Source organism: Callionymus lyra, chromosome 15, assembly GCF_982586985.1.
Source record: "Callionymus lyra chromosome 15, fCalLyr1.hap1.1, whole genome shotgun sequence".
Classification (NCBI taxonomy): domain Eukaryota; kingdom Metazoa; phylum Chordata; class Actinopteri; order Syngnathiformes; family Callionymidae; genus Callionymus; species Callionymus lyra.
Genome location: NC_141832.1, coordinates 16,191,402 through 16,209,284, shown reverse-complemented (window position 1 = coordinate 16,209,284; position 17,883 = coordinate 16,191,402). Strand labels below are relative to the sequence as shown.

At 38.1% G+C, this 17,883-nt stretch overlaps 1 protein-coding gene across 5 annotated transcripts in view; it reads right to left on the bottom strand.

Annotated features, from left to right (window-relative positions):
• The window catches only part of LOC148065115 (BAR/IMD domain-containing adapter protein 2-like), an 86,673-nt gene extending 69,146 nt beyond the window's left edge, over positions 1-17,527 (bottom strand). For all 5 annotated transcript variants that reach the window (XM_087808761.1, XM_087808760.1, XM_087808756.1 and 2 more), the window contains exon 1: positions 17,304-17,527. In XM_087808761.1, coding sequence (XP_087664887.1) covers positions 17,304-17,375 — 72 coding nt within the window. In that variant the 5' untranslated portion in view covers positions 17,376-17,527. The remainder of the gene's footprint in view (positions 1-17,303) is intronic.
• Between the last annotated feature and the right edge of the window lie 356 nt (positions 17,528-17,883).

Here is a 17,883-nt window from a genome sequence, read left to right as displayed (position 1 = left end):
ACTTCTTGCGTCACCGTTTAGCTAAATGTCGTGTGATATATTGTCGTGAAATCAAACTAAACGGTGGCAAATATAAAAACTAAATGGATGGAATACAAATGCCACCAAATTAGACGTCGGTAGAACAGTCTTGAGAACAGTTTCCCGCTGTGACCGATTGCTTGTAAATGAATGGCTCTTGTGCTTATTAAATTAAATCTAATATTTCCTCATTTAAACTCCTTTATAATGAAAATACTAATGGAGAATAAAATGTTTTTTTTTGTTTGCGTGGAGACAGTGAAGGAGCTGGTGCGGGCGAGGAAGCAGGAATAAATGTCAGGTGAGAGACGTTTGTTTTCTGGTCCGATACGCCGGCGTCGTCTCGTAATTAGGTCTGGAAGCCCCACAAATCTTCAGGGAGGCATTAAAGAAGCCGCACGGGGAAGGAGCGCTCGTCGTTCCTCTTTATTTTCCAGGCAAAGGCGGGAGAAAAATGGCAGTTTCATTGTCGACGATCAACAACTTGTATTGATACCGGCCTCATTAATGCTGCATCTGCCCCCATTACTCAGTCAGAAAAAATACTCTTCAAGAACAAACATCAGAAATAAAAGAAGGATTCCTCAGACTTGCCTCGCGGAAGATGAAAGGGCGACAAATCTCAGAGGAGGCAGACGAGGAAATGTTTGTTCTTAAATGTTGATGATGCATCTCATTGAGTAGAAGTGATACTGTAAGTGTGTGTGTGTGTGTGTGTATTAACGGAGTGTTTTATAATAATGAGAGGTGGTGTTTTTTACAGTGGGAGGTGGATTGCATAACACTGAAACCAAGCATCATTACCGAGCGCTCTCCTACTGAGGGAGGCCAAAAGGTGGCCGACATGGGGGCCGGCCGGCCATCGCAACACACACACACACACTGTGTAATTGGACGATTCCGATTACAAGACACAAATTCTTTCTTGCCACAATAGAGTAATCTGTTGAGTTTATTGATGTTTGATAAAGAAAACAACAGGAATCTGACTCACAATGTTATTACTATAGTATAATAGGTATGGTTTATCAAAAACAACCGATTGGAGTTAGCTCAAAAATTCTACTCACGATCAGTTTTCTTTGATCATAGACAATTTTAGTGGTATTGTTCAAACCGGTATCCAAGTCAAGATATACATCAGTCTCTGTATCAAAAATTGTGCACCATTAGAGGCCAAAAAAACATTTTTCTTGAACCGAGTGGAAAAATATAAAATTTGATCATTTTTTATTATTATTTTTTATGTGTAATGTAATTTTCTTTTTTCAATAAAGTTTTATAAGAACAATTCTTACAAAGAAAAATAATTTCCACTTAAATGGTTTCGCTGTTGTGTGTTTTTTGGCCTCTAATGGCACTAGTACTGTGTATCCATCTAAATTTTGATACAGATATATTATCTTCGATACCGGTTTCTAAAAAATACTAGTTTCGATACAAATTTTATTAGATAAATTCTAACAAAGTTTTGTTCAGAAACTAGTATCGAAGTGAAGATATCTGTATCAGTACCGGTATCAAAAATTTCAGACAAATACTCAGCCATTAGATGCTAAGAAAACAACAACAGTGAAACCAGGGCTTTCATTTCATAATTTATTATTTTTTACAAAGAAAATGACATTACACATGTTAAAAATGTTTACATTGTATGCTTTTCCATTGTTTTCTTACAGATTAAAAATAATAATAATAATTACCACTAGCCTTAGCGCCTTCAAAAAGAACCTGACAGCATAACAAAACAAAGGGCTTTTTACCATGGAAATTATTTGTTGTTCTTTTTTTTCTGTAGGATTTTTTTTGTAATTGTCTTCGTGAGACTTGATCTTGTAAAATAATATCGAAAAAAATATTGTGCTGGTATATGCTGTAAGTGAATATATTTCAAACGATAACCAGCCCTAGCACAAAATAAGAGGCCAAAGAAAAACAACAGCAAAACCGTTTGTTATTCTTTTGACCTCCAAGATTGTTTTTACTACAGTATGTGTAAAGTTATTTTCTTTGTTAAAGTTGATCTTGCAAAATTGTATAAAAAAAAGTGTAGGTATCAATACCCTATGGAACAATCCCGTCTTTTAAGCAGAAAGAATAAAGTTCCACAAATGTTTTACCCGTCGTTGTGTAGCTTAACATCCGTGAGCAATATTAATGCGGATTCTTCTGCTCTGACCCCTTTAAACGCGAGAGAGAGCGGCGAGGTACTTCCATTCGTCATCGCTTCCTACTGATGCTAAATCTGACATCCCTGGTCTCTTGCACTACATCGCTACCCTAATTGTAGCAGCTAATTGGGAACGACGCGGCACTTTGAGATCGCTCGGTGAGACTGAAAATAAAAAAAATAATAATAATCAGCGAGTCATGTTCGGGGGTACCTTGTCTACATCTACTCGGACGCTCCCGCCGGATCATTTTTCATTTACAATCACAATAGTAAAAGTAGCCGCAATGTAATCCTCTCTCCCGAGACAAAAGGTGGCGTCCATTCTTCAGCGGCCTACACAAAAGACGGGGATGAATTCATTACCACGACCTCGAGGAGCAAATTAAGGCAGACAATTAAAGTGAGGGCAGGAGAATGTCTGCGGTGAAATTAAATCCATTGTGTCACTCATTTCATCTCGCCGCGACACGGAGACGACTCCAGGATCAATGGAAGTTATTTTATTATAAAAGTCCTTCCTTCGCGGCTTTGAAAACTAGGTCAGATGTTTTGATTCCAAATTCCCCAGTTGAAGTCGCCTACAAACGAACGTGCCGCCGACATGCACGAGGGGTAATTGCCGAGTAACTCCGACTGATTGGAGTCGGTGGGAATCAACACGATCAGGAGGCGCTCGCTGCGCCATTATGAGTTTCCTGAATCATTTACGAAGCCCCCTGCTGGAAGAACGCCTCGGGATCAGACGTACAGTTGTGAAGCTCAGCGGAAATCGAGGCTCAACTCCTTAATAGAGAGACGGCTTCAATGATCAGTTAATGGTCGCGAGGGGAAAAAAATAACTGTAGTGTCGTCAGCCACGCTATGACAAAATCAGGGTGAAAAACAATGTTTTAATTGAAACGTGCAATGTTTATAATCTAGTTCAAGTAATATGTAGTTTGTGATATTCCAAAATATATACTCAAACGCCAGACAATATTTACAAGGAATATCATCTTATAAAAATAAGTCTACAACATGTAGAACCGGTAAAAGGTGCATGTGTCAATGGATTATTAAGCTAACAGTTAGCATAAAGAGTAAAGGTCTAGTAACAAGACTGATGGATAAGTTTGTCAATAAGGGTTCACCATGGTCTTCGCGCTTCACTGATAACCTAAAAGCCAATAACTAACCTGCTTACAAATCATTGATTGCCATTGTTTAGCTAATTACGGGAGGCTAACTACTAGATCGATAACTACTCCAAAAACCTTTCAACACTAGCATACCTACTCAAGTCTGCTAGGTTTACACTTAAATAGGTTAGATGCTAGCAAGCTAAAAAAAACAAACTATCAATCTGATAATACTTCTTGACACTAAGTACCTTTAAACAGGTTTTTTTTTTTTAAATAAAGGGTACATCTCACGACTAATCCACTGACCATAATCACACAGTAAACTAGCAGACGTTAGCATTCGGCCTGTAGCACTGAGACGTCCCCTACACTGCCTGACAAAAGTCTTGAGCGCCGCACGCCTCCTGAGTAGAATTATGACGGCTCAGACAGAATCAGGATGCAACAAATAATTAAAGACCACAACAGAAGAAATAACTGAGACAAGGAAATTGCCCTTTTAAACAAGAAACATAGAACTAGTGGTTACGAAGGAAACGTTTTTATGATGCACAAAGCTCAGGTTGGATACACAGCAAAAACAAACCATAAAAGTCATTAGTCTTGGAATATATGTGCACGAGAACAACGCTAATACTGACATATATCGCGATGTCATTTCACAATACTGTATCAATATTGAAGAGCAAGCATTTTATTGATTATTTTTGTGGCTTTCAAATCACACTTTAATTTCCACCAGCAATTATTTTATGGTTTATTTTAGTGCTTCACAATATATTGTATTGGGTCAGTGTATGGCGACATGTATGGCAACTTGTACGGCGTCATGTACGGCGTCATGTATGGCGACATGTACGGCGACAACTGACTTGACAAATGTCTGATGGTTCAATTTTAATCAGAAAATTACTTTTTCTGTTTTTTTTTTAACCCCAAGGGTAAGACACGGTTTGCATTGTGCATTTTTCTATACAGACTTATGCTAGTATTAGATCACCGTATTATCTTAGTAGCTGCTGAAGTCGTCAACATTTGGTAGATTTTCTTCTCATCCAGGGAAGATAGAGAATGAAACCAGGTCAAATTCCTTGATTCTGAGGTTAGTAATCAACGTTTCTAATGATTAGTTAGCCGTCAATGGTAGCTAGCAACACATCAAAGTTGCGTGCCCATTTATAACTGATGTTACGGTACAGATTACCAAACAATGCATGTGATACGAGTATAACTATGTCTTTCTTCTCTTTTATAACATTTTAAATGAAAATAACATCAACATAAAAACAAGTAAATGACCAAGAAATTCATAATCAAACTTCTCAGTCAACATCGACAGTATCGGGTTGGACGGCGGAAACAATGAGCCACTTGTGCCCGAGTACATTCCACAAAAACTGTATTAGTCAGCACCTGAAGAATTTGAATTAAGGACTCGCTAAGCAACAGGACAAAGTTCCGTTTCATTTCTTTCCATATAAAACTTGATCCCGCTTAAGCATTCTCGGACTAACAGATTAACGGGAAGAGAGTTAAAGGGGATTTGTGGACAAAAGTGCCGAGTCAAGCAGTATTTGTGCCAGTAAAGCGAAGTGTGTGGCGAGTTACAAACACGTAAAAGGTCACGTCCGTTTCGATGGTTCTCGGGAACTGTGAGTAAACGTTTTTATTATTGAATTTTCTATTACAATTACAGTAATGCGTCACGTAAGATATTACACAACTTTCTAGTTGAGACACGCAGTTATTTTATATTTTGATTCTGACATTATTTTCTAAGAAATAAACCAAGAATAAATCAAATATTTATTTCATATTCTCCCCATAATTCTGTTTTTAAATTTAAAATGGATATTTTTATCCACTTTGAAATATACTTCATAAATGTGCAACCTTTTTTTTCAATTATTTACATATTTATAGTAACATTCACTTTCTTTAATAGGAAGTTATTCCTTTTAATTGATAATTGATTGATAAATATCCCTTTATTCTTCACACATTGGTGAAATGCAAGTTGTTTCAGCAGTACATACACATATTAGGACCAATGGTATGTAATAATATACACATATTTGAAGCAATAATAACAAAAACGATTGTAAATAAGGACAAAAAGCAATTCAATATTATTAATGAATAAAACAAAATATTTACTTGAAAATAAAACATTGTAAATCATTCTAAATAAATACATCAACAACAATAAACATTTATAACACACACAACAGAAATACAGAAACAGAAATAAACAAATTAAAAATATATATATATTTCCAAGAACTAATTTTTTTTCTTCTAAAAAGTGTTTACTAATTGTAAATAGAAGAGATAAAATAAACCTTTATTCATACCTCACCGGGGACATTTGTACAGCAGCAATGCTAGCATCCACATGTTAGCATCAATGCTACTTAAATGTTACGCCTGAAAATACACTTTTGACTCGACATATTTGTTGAAAGTACATCGTAGAGAGCAAAAAGTAGTTTGTTCCGAGTCACACTGCAGTAGGACGGTACTTCTTAAGCAAGTAAGTATATAATATTATACAAAATGACATATAGTTAAGGACAAAAACCACTTTAGGCGGCGGTAATATCGGTTGTGAACGCGGACGTCCGACACAAGCCAGTGAAGAAGGGCAGAATAATGGCCGTCCCTGAGAGCTATAGCCCACTTATTTAGAATCTCAAGTGGTTGTTTCCCTCCCGAGAGAAGGAAGTGGGTAATGAAACGCCGTCCTCTGGTGACCCGGAGACGCCACGGGTTATTACAGGAAGTTATTACAAGGACTTATTAGCAGCAGGTACTGTGGGTCGTGCTCGGATGAAAAGACGTGACGCAGCAGAAGGAATCTTGAGTTTGCTCAGGGGTTAAGTCGCCAGAGGCCGTAACCCCCGGTTGCTGCCTGGCAACCGTAAAACAACAACAGATTTTGTCGCTAAAGTCACGAGGAATAAGTGACTCGGTTCGTTTGTTGGGTTATCAAGGAGCTGTTGTGCAGCAGCGGTTTGAAGCCATACATGTACGACAAAACCTTCACATGCTTCCTAGATCCAGATGGATCCCCAGAACACAACAACAATTTTTGAGTAGTTTTGCTAACATTCTGTCAGACTTTTAATGGATTTACTTTGCAAACATGTTTCGGTGGTTTGCGGCGAGAGAATCTGCTTCATGTGGTCAACAACAAACAAAAACAAACAAACCTATGGTCAGTGGGCCACATTAGGGCCATTAAAAATGTCCTATGGCTAAAAACAAGACACACTGCAAATGCTTCTTTTTTTTTTAACCAGAATAATATTTCCATAAATGTTATCATAATTGTAGCACAACATCAGAATATTTAAATTAATTTTAATTCTGAATTTCCATATTAATAATAATAATCAATATCAATTGACATTCGTTTATCTCTACTTGTGATAATGAGGCGCAACTTTTAATCAGTGTGTATTTGTGACAATGCCAACAAACAAGTGAATTGGTATCGACTTGTTTTGTGTTAAAAAAATTAAATTAAAATACATTTTGCCCCAGGGCCTTACAACAAATATGGACAGTAAAATGTAATAAAGAGATTGACATCTCCTGCGTGATGAACTCAAAATCATTTTGAGTAACATAGATACACTTAAATAATAAATATGATGTTTGTTTATTTTTTTGTTATTTATAACATCACTGTATCAATTTGAAATCAATACACGTTTTAATTTAATTTAATACCATATTTTATTTTCATCATAGTTTTTAGCTCAATAAATTGTGTTTAAAATAAAGTAGTTCAATATTTTAATTGATTCCTTTGTTCATTTTTGTGCTGCAAATAAAGATCAGACCACTAGATGGCAGCAGTCTTTATGTCTTACGCGGCTAACGGAATAGTGAAATCCAGAGAGTTCCCGGCGATGACTGAGGACGAGAGGATACAGTCGACTCCACTTTGGTTTCAAAACAAATGAAAGCAGTTACGACTTTTCGTCAAGAGTCATGTGGTCTGTAAATTCTGCAACACCAGAATAAAGTACTCGACTATACTACAAATATATACTTGTTACTACAGTATCACGATACATCGTATCGCCAGATTTTTGCCAATACAAACCCCAACAGTTGCATCAAATTCCCATCTAAATGTTCCACAGAGACCTTTTTACCTATTAAACTTGGACTTGTATAAAGAAATAGACACAAATATCTTAAGTAACTTCTCTGAGTCACAACAACCTTACAAAGAACATCCAGGAGACACGAGCAGCAGATAATCATCACCGGATCTTTCAAACCTCGTGGAACATTAGCGTCGCCTTAACAGAGCAAAGATTTGCTTCCAAGATAAGCGGCGGAATGTCAGCTCATGTTTGTCAACCTTTTTAAAAGCAAATGTTAATAATTCACCCGCGACAACGACGCCGAGCTTTTAAAAACATTATTCGACGGCAGGTTATTTTCTCCAAACATCGATCACCTGCTTGATAAAGCCATACAGCCGTGAAGTCTCAGGTGCGCGGCAGAAAACCAGGTCACCCTCGGAAAAGAGAAAGGTCGGCTTTTCATGACCCTTGACCTTGAACACGTCCGCTCGGAGCCGCCGCCAATAATCGACCGTTCGCATCATTCGTTTGACGTCATCAAACTAACCCTGACACTGGCTCCCGTAACCACGGCAACAGAACCCCGACTTTATTCGCCGGATCCATTCATCTGACCCGTTCTTTTTGTAAGAGAAAAGTAAAAAAGATATGAAACCGGTGCCGAGCTCTTATGAAATATTAAGCTTGTGAGATTTTCTTCCCTGATAGACTATTTATGAAATTTAAAAAAAATACATTTCAGCTTCTTTCCAAAAATGCATCGTCTTCATTTTTCTCAGCATGTGTTAATGAGTCTAGTGGTGACGAACATTAAGAGTTATTACAATAACAACGTGGAATTATTGAATACATGTTCAAATATCAGGGTCGTGAGTGACGGAATACTTTAATTAAAATTGGGAATACTTTCCAAATTTTAAAATACCTTTTTGTTCAGAAATAGTTTGGAAATATTTTACCAGCTGGAGGCTACATGCTAAGTGCTATGCTAACAAAGTCTAGCCACGCTGACCGAGCTCCATGTTATAGACTAAATTTGGATTTAAAAAGTAGATATTTTAAGGTTGTTTTGACAACAGGAAGTCGGTTCCTGGTTTGTAGAAAGTCTTCACTCAGTTACGGAGGATCCGAAAACCTCACCACAGGCCACTTCCCTAAGACTGGCTCAAGGCTCTCAGAAGCAAAGTTCTTTTTTTAAAGATAGAGGAGCTCAGTCAACCTTTTTTGCGATTTGTTGTAGAACCAAGAATCTTTAGTTTTGGTCGGAGTGTGATTCTATATTAGCTCTTACCTAATCTTAAAAATATTATTTAGTAAATTAAGTAAAGTAATACCAAATGTAGTGTGTTGGTTAGCTGAAAATTTGGTTAAAAGAAGTAGATAATAAGAATTGAGATTTGTACGTCAACTGATGTCAAAACTCAAAAAAGTATTGATTGCATTTGGAGACGATACTTAGTTTTCAAAACTTTTTTTTAAAGTTCATTGTACATATTTAATGTGTAGTTCTGAAAATTGTTAAATTTTGTAAAATAGGTTATTTTGGATTTATCTTGTTTATAAAAAATATTTTGTTGACATCTTGAGGGTATTTATTTTAAATCCTTTTAGTACTGAAAATGGTATCAAGTATTGAAGATTTTAGGAGTATCGGAATAGAGTGAAAAACATTGGTATCGTTATAACGCTAGTCTTTATTAATAAAGCTTATTCTATATATTTGTACTATCAAATATTAGAGTTTGTAAATGTTCAATTATACGAGAACGCAGGAGTGTCAAACTCAATCAAACAAGGGGACAAAATATTTTTTGTGGGCCGAACAAAATGTATATTTACCTAACAGGAAGTACGATTTTTTATCTTTTTATTCTTCGAGTCTTGGAGTGATTTTAATTATCTCTCAGTTTGTCATCGTACACATTTATAATCTGTCTTAATCTTATGTGTGTTAGGAGTGTGAGAAAAAGTGCATACACCGATATATCGCTTTTTTTCCATGAAACTGTATCGAAATTTAACAGCACTGTATCACTTTTTTGGATTTCAAATCATATTTGAGGTTCATTAGTTATTTTATATTTCAATAGTGTGTTTGTAGATAAAATTATTCCTTTTTTTATTTGACATTTAAGGAGCAAATATTAACGCTGTTTGTTCGTTTTGTCTTCCGAGATCCAGGCAATGACTGAGGATTAGAGGATACAGTCGACTCAAGCAGCTTTTAAAGATGATGTTTTTGAAATATTTTGTTTAAAAAAAATGAAAGCAGTTACGACTTCATCAAGAGTCATGTGGTCTGTAAATTGTCCAACACCAGAGTCAAGTACTCGACAATACTATAAGTATATACCGTTGTCCTACAGTACTATACTGCATTATAGAGTATCGTTGCCCCTGTATCGTGGTATGCATTATTTCGCGAATAATGTTTATAATGTTGTTTATATGTATGTTTATAAAGCGAAAAACTCATGACTGAGTCTCCATATTCAGATGACTGAGGACGAGAGGATGCCAATATTTTGGCCCCTTGTTTTATCTACAAAGCAGTTACGACTTTGTCAAGAGTCATGTGGTCTGTAAATTCTGCAACACCAGAGTCATGTTCTCGACAATACTACAAATATATCCTTGTTACTACAGTATCACAATACATCATATCGCTGACCCTGTATCGTGATACTATTCGTATCCACCGGTTCTCGCCAGTACACATCACTAGTATTTATAGTTCGCTAAATCACAATGAACTAGATTCTACTCTGATTTTAAGGAACATACAATGACTTGCTGAGTTTAACACATGTTTGCCACGAAAGAAAAATAAAGTTCAGGCCCATCTCGTCTGAGGCTCATGATAGTCGTAGACAAGTCAACAAAAACAAGCTAATCGTTCCAAAGAGAGCGTCTTAAACCATGATATACTTGAACAACAATTACCCAAAGCTAATCTTAGAAAGCGCCGCTACAACCCATCGCAGCGTGAACTCTGGTTTCTTCCCCGTTCAACAGCGTGTCAAGACTGGGAGGAGAGGGGGAAAAAAAAAGAAGAAAAAACCCGGCACGGCAGGCTCTGTGGGTGTAAAGTGTGGCCAACGTCGCTCAAAGTAGAAGCATCCTTGGACGACGCTGCTGCTGCCGCAGGGCGTCTTAACCAGCAGGCCTGACCCATAAAGGCCATTGTCCGCCACGACAGCGTCGCTACTATGTCATTACACACATAGTAATCATGGCGGCGGAGATTTTTCCCCCCCCCTTCGTTGACAAAACATCATTTCTTTTTTATCTCTATAAACTTCAATCTTCTATAGCAGCTCTGGCCTTGGGAAAGAAAAAAAATCTGTGATGAGTGAAAAGAAAAGAGCGAATGTCTCTAAACCATCCACCCACGGACGTGCAGAGAAGGTGGGTGTATGGAGCCGGTAGTCCTTCCCTCTCTCTCCCTCTGCATCGCAGTCAAAAAAAAAAGGCGGCCGGGAACAAATCAGCTTCTTCCACAGGCAATGAATACAGTGATATCTGCGGCGGCTCATAATTCAGTCTCCTCGGCAGCCGCGGGGCGACGGCGAGCTCAAACTTGTTGATCCACTCAGACGCATGTTCCGCAGCTGAAGTCATTTTTTTTTATTCAAACTCCATTAGAGTCTTTCTCTCCGAGCCGGGAGCCGCCGGTGACGCGAGGGGAAGGTACATTTTTTTTAAAAAACGCAGCGATTGCATCTTAATTCGAGTTCTTGGCACATGATCTCTCGACCAAAAGTGGTTCTGAGCGACGATATGACGGAGAGGGAGAACACAAGGTTGTTGCTAAGAGACCACCTGTTCACATCTCCCGTATACATGGTGGAAAACCGTCCTCTCTTATCGGGATATCGCTCGAGCCGGGAATGTCACGACGATGATCTGAGCCAAGAAAGGGATAAAAGCTGGTTACGTAACAAGGAAATATACCTTCAAAAGAAGAAGGCGATAATAAGATACGCCGGGCCCGCTTTTCCCAGACTCGGGGAAAATAAGCGTGTTCCAGGTCGTGTTGACAATGAGGGAGTGGTGCAGCCTGGGAAAATTGAGTGTTGTCCTGAGGGCCGGTGGAGAGGAGACACACCCTACTGTCGCGTTTACCTGCCTGGGTGTGTTCAGAGGCAGGCGCTTCTGTTCGGATCAAGAACCCTCGGATTATAGCGTCGATCTTTCTCTACACACACGGATAATTCAATACTTAGACTTAATTATTCTGAGTATTTTCGAAGCAGAAAAGTCACATTGGTGCTAAAAGAAAATGTACATACATTTCATAAACGTAACCAAACAAGTTGGCAACTCAAAGTATCGCAAAAAATATACAATTTTTTAATTAAAACATCATTTTCAAGCAACTACGTGAGGTTTAACCCATATTTAAGAATGTAAAGATGACAAATAATCTGGAGACTTCTTAACAATATCAGAGATTAACTTCTGGGAATCACTTGGATGATTTTATTGATAAGAAATATATGGTTTTTCACTCTATACGGTTATTTAGGAAACTATTCAATACTTAAGGTAAGGTAAGGTAAAACTTTATTGTTTTTTTTACCAATAGCCAGCAATTTTTCATAAACAATAAAAAATAATACATAAAATACTTGAAACCATCGTCAGTACCAAAAGGATAAAAAACAATAACCTCAACATTTTAAAGAAATATTTGTATTAACAAGAAAAGTCCACAAGTAACCCATTTCACAAAATGTAAGAATTATTATAACTATACATTAAATATGTATTTTAAAAAGTTTCAGGTTTGTAGTGGAAACAATTAATAAATGAAAAACAATAACAATTGGATCAATATTTTGAGTTTGTCAATACTTTTAAAACAAAGTATTGTATCCGTATACAAAAAAAAAATAATCCAACCAATAGTGAATTTTTGTATCTCTAAATACGGTACATTTTGTTTGGCCCAGGACCTAAATTGTCTTACACATTATGTGCGATTGTTCAAGATTTGGACACAAGATAGAAAAAAAAGTTGAACTTGTTTCTAAAATGCATAAATTCATAACATTAGAAACAAATGGTTCACATCGTGTATAGTAAACGTTAAAAATAGCAACAAATCAAATGTTAATCTGACTCAAACTATACTGATGCTAGAATAACCAAAGAAATGAGCATTAGGTCATGGTTATCAAGAGGTTCAAAAGCGAGTCAACTGGACTGAGTTCTAGAAAGACGTTTCATTTATAAATACAAAAACTGTATACTGTATGCTTCGCCACCCCACCCCCTTACATGCTTTGCATTTTGTTTCACTCATTCATGGCTCTTTCTCACTAGCACTGTCCAACTTGGCGTTTCCAGCAGCACGGTACATCGTGGCAGATCCTAGTTTGAAAAACTTCTATGCTCCGGTTCCGAGTGAGCCGGGCCGGTACTAAAAAGGTGACTTTGAACGACAATGATCGGTCAGATATTGACGTCATTGAACTCAACACAAGAAAATAAACCCCGTCATTCAAAACAAACATTGCGTGAAGGAGTACGATACGTCGGTCTGTGGTCCGTGGACAAGGTTCAGACCTTATTGTGTCTGGTAAGTAAATCATTGCCTACAAGTGTCGGGGGTACTAGCCCACCGCGATGGGTAGCAGGGCCAGTGTAAACACAAGAGAGTCGAGTGGGGCTGGAACTGTATCGAACCGCTGATATTTTGTGGAATGGACCAAAATGCTTTGGTAGTACCAAGTATCGAAACAAGCTCCGTCTTTTGGTGTTATCAAAACTGGATAATGTGTGGATTTTTCTGAAAAACTGATATGTGAGCAAGACAGCGAACATTAGATTATTTTTTTTACTTGTTAGCAAGTGCCCCGGAAACTATTAGTTATTAATTAACAAAGAGCTAGTAGCGGAAATTTGCCAAAGCTGAAAACTGTTATTCAAGTTTTGTACTTTGTATAATCCTAAAGTAATTGTCTTTGCTCTTGTTAAAATTGGGATCGAAAAAGTATCGTTCAGGAAGTGAAGGTATTGAAAATGTTTGATCGATACCCAGTTCTAGCGCTATTAGAGTCCGTAAAACTATCAGTGAAACGGTTAGTTTAATGGCGTGTAATGGCCTCAACGGGCTCCAAAACAGTCATAGAACTGGTGTTATATTGAGGTATATCAGAGACAGAAAATAAGTAGTTACTAATGATAGTTTGAGTCAAAAATATCAACTATAACTAAAGAGATATTTTGTAAACAATCCAAACTAAACACAATCAAAGTATGTCATATACCATAAATCAGTGATGGTCTGATGAAGCTTAATGAAACAGTGTCATTATTTTCAGAGTCCACTAGATGGCGGTCTCTGCACTATTTTCATTTGTTTTGAACAGCTGTTCTAATGAAACATCACATCATTTCTAAACCGATGGCGCCACCTACAGACCCCTAAACAACATGGCGCCGCTTCATGAAGCTTCATCAGACCATCACTACCATAAATCTCATGCCTAGAATTTAAAAAAAAAAAAGACTTTTTGAAAACTTTTTTCACAAAGAACTAGTTCAACAACGGGACAACCTAACTGGGATGTCAAAAAAGTGATAGTTAATATCTTAAGTCACACAGCAGGTTGAGAATGTAAGTAGAAGTGACCTGGTAATGATATTAACTAATTATCTGGCAACCAAAATCGTATCTCGCAGTAAATACTTTCTGGCAATGTCTTAAAAAAACAGGGAATTATTGACAATATTGTATCTTAAATAAATCTTTATGAAAACCCAGCAAAGACAACAACAATTCAGCCATGACTATTGTTTCGAAACCACGTCGAAATCATCGACCAAAGTCAAGCAAATCACAAATCGCTTCATCACAACACCATCGACTTCCCGAAGTGAGCCCGCGTCGATGAATCTGCCGGTTCACTCGGAGACGTCCTCCCCCTACTTCGGTAAGCACTCGAACCTCATTGAACGGGAGAGGCTTAAGAGGCTTGACCCGCAACACCGCGAGCTGCCGGGACTCATGCAACACCGCCAGCCTTAAGTATCTGTCTCACCCCGTCAGCATGGGAGTGACTGAACTCCGATTTAGTCGGCGAGGGAGGAGAGCCGAGGTGAGTCATATAGGATTAGGCTGGGATTGCTGGGTTGACTCCGGTATGAAAAAAAAAAAAGGAGTGCCTGTGGCCTTTAACTGCTATCTGAGATCCAGAACACAGAGTCTCCCCCCCTTTAAAGACGCTGAATCAGGCTAACGTGAGTCACAGCGGTACATATCCCCTCCCATGACTCTCTACCTGTTACACTTTTGGTGGCTAGTCACAAGATAAGAGCAATTACACAGCAAGACATCCACAAGGAAACTGAACGGCATAATCTCCAGGCCTGGAGATGAGACCTGACCAATGAAAGAAGGTGTCAAGAGAACATAAATGAGAATTAAACGGCAGTAAAAAAAGGTAGTCAGCAGCTTCCACATCATAACAAACATTCTTCCATTTCAGAAAACGGCCCGAGGACGAAAAAAGGTGAGTCATGGGTTTGACTCATGAACTCCAAAGAAGAAGATAAACTCTTCCCCCAGCGATGTGAGGACCTGGTAACAAAGTACTGATCAAGTATCTTGATGTTTCCATGATAAATACTTCTGTTTAAGACTGAAGTTTGAGGTGGAAAACGATGGATTTTGGTGGTGAGCGGGTCAAGAACCCATTATATGGTTAATGGTGTAAGAAAATACTGATATACTTAAACATCCCAATATTTATTTTCGAGATAACATATCTATATTTTATTTTAGTTCATCATATTTCCTGTTTATTCAATAAAGTATGTATGAAATAAAATATATATTTTATTTTAAATTTAACATTCAAATGTTCAGTGTTTGTTCATTTTATGTTTCAATTGAAATCCAGCCCGCTAGATGGCAGCAGTTGTTACGTTCTCTGCAGCTAAAGGAACAATGACATCCCGGGGATTACTGAGGACAAGAGGATACAGCGGACTCCAGCAGCTTTTAAAGCTGATTTTTGGACATATTTTGGTTTCAAAATAAATTAATGTAGTTACGATTTCATCAAGAGTCATGTGGCCTCTGTACATTCCACAACACCAGAGTCAAGTACTCGACAATACTACAAATATATACTTGTTTCGATGGCCATGTATCGTGATACGTATCGCATCGCCACATTCTTGCCAAAACACATCCCTATTAAGGATACGATACAGATCCCGATAGTTGCCATACCATCAAAATGTATTACTATAACACCATTTATCACAATATTATACGTCAGAATTGTTTTCTTTGAAGATGAAACCTTAACTCTCGCCCGTTTGTTCTTCCTGTTTAAATTCGGAAGTCTGCTTAAATTGTGCAAGTGATGTCATTTTGTTGATATGTAGAGATTAAATATTAGCAATATCGAAGTATCAACACATTTCCAAATCCAATTTGTTTCACAGTTCAATACACAAGGAGTGTCAAACTCAAAAAGGAAACATAACTGTTTTTTTCCGTAAAGTTTGCATTCATCTTTTTCTTCTCATTCTTATTTTGTGATTTATCGTCAGATTTGTTTTGCGATATGTTAGCAGTTGTATTAAAATGTATAAGCTAGGATAAAGATCTGCTGATGTGTTGCTTCTGCACTGTGCACCGTTTGTTAATTGCATTAACAAAAATAAAATTCAGCCTTTTATTTTTGTAATCTCCAACATAAAAATACTGATTTATGGCCACCTAACAAGGAAATGGTTGTTCAAGATGCTCATAGAAAGTTAATTTTGCAAAGAACTTTCTGTCCAAAGCTGCCATTTGTTTCGGAATAATACTTCAGATTAACATCGTGGAACGTTTTTGACAGTGATTCAGGGAAGGGGGGGTACAGATCCCTGTGGCACTCCCTTTTAACTTTTGATTCAACACGCCTGGCAGCTTAAGAAAAAACACTACAAGTTCCTTTAGTCAAGAAGAAAAACAAAGACAGGATTCCTTTGGATTTCCAAACTGTTGCCACGGTTTCAAGACACCAGCGTTGGCCCCGGAGGACCCTGAACTATCCACTCCACTGACCCATCGGTGATCCGAGCTGACAACAGACTTGAATCCAGCCGGTGACAGCTCCGAAGATACCTGTTCCAGGTGTTTACACGCCGGCACAGAAAGTGACACAGGATGTGAACCAGCGCTCAAACACAAGGCTATAAATGTCGCCGTCCCATGTTGACACTGAATTTGGCAGCCGTCTGTCAAATGATCTGACCTCCTTTCTGATGGAAGGACAAGACACCACTTCCTTCTTCGACTTCTTTGGTCAAATGACACAGCACCACATGTCGTGAAGTACATCTAAAGATCTTAATAGCAGATTGTTTTACACGTGTGATTAAGGTTTTGCGATTTCGCCCAATCCGTTGTCTGCGGGGTTTGGTGCCAGGCGCTTCTTTCTTTTCGCAGAACAGGTTTTGAATGTCGAAATCCCCATGGGGCAAATGTTTACTTGTTGCAACAGAGAAGCCCAACCTCGCCTCAGACACTGACACAAGGAATGCAATAGAAAAGAGACGGATACAACAAAAAGCACATTTAAAAAAAAAAGTAAGTAAGTTGCGTTTGTGTTTCGATTAAAAAGTGTGGTTTTAAACTAAAGAAAGTCGATTAAATAGGTGACCTATTATGTGGAGATATGTAGGTTAAGTCGTTGAATCGATTAAAAAGGGTTCAACAGGTGATCGATTTAACCACCAGGTGACTCGCCTTTAGCGAGAAAAGGCTATAAAACTGTGTGAACATTCCGCTCAAAACGTGTTCTTGCCTCGACAAAAAAAACAGCTTAAAGTGCGCGTTTTTAATGGAGTCAATGAAACTTTGTTAGTTGAATTTACCTTGTAGACATTCTCCGTCATGCGGTGAACCTCGTCGGTGCGAGACATCGTGGAATCTTCTGCCAGGACCATAAACGGTTCTGTTGAGCCTCTTCAGAGAAAAGGTGTATCCGGGGGGAAGTGGGTCTGAGAGAGTGAGAAGGACGAGTTCGGAACCTTCCCGAGCCGGTGTTTTCTGTTCGAGAGAGACGATGTTGAGTCCGTGGAAAGCCCACTCACACTGAACACACCTTCTCTCGCTCCAGACCTACAGCTGACAGCCACGGTGAGGCGTTCACGGACCCCGGCGCGGAGCTCCAAATTTTTCCCCTAACCTCTGAACTAGTTGGGGGAAAAAAAAACAAAAAAAACATGGCCTGCAAACAAACCAAAACGATTAATATGTAACGATGTAACTGTTTATATTTATATTCCGATTTCTGCATGGTTTAAAACCTAATTTCGCGTGTGCTTGAGAAATCCCCACATGACTTGAACGCAGCAGTCTTGTGGAAGTGCAGATTTACTGGCCGCCCACACATTTTTCTATCTCTTCAATTCTTTCATTGCCATAACATACAATCTTTTGTAAAAAAAAAAA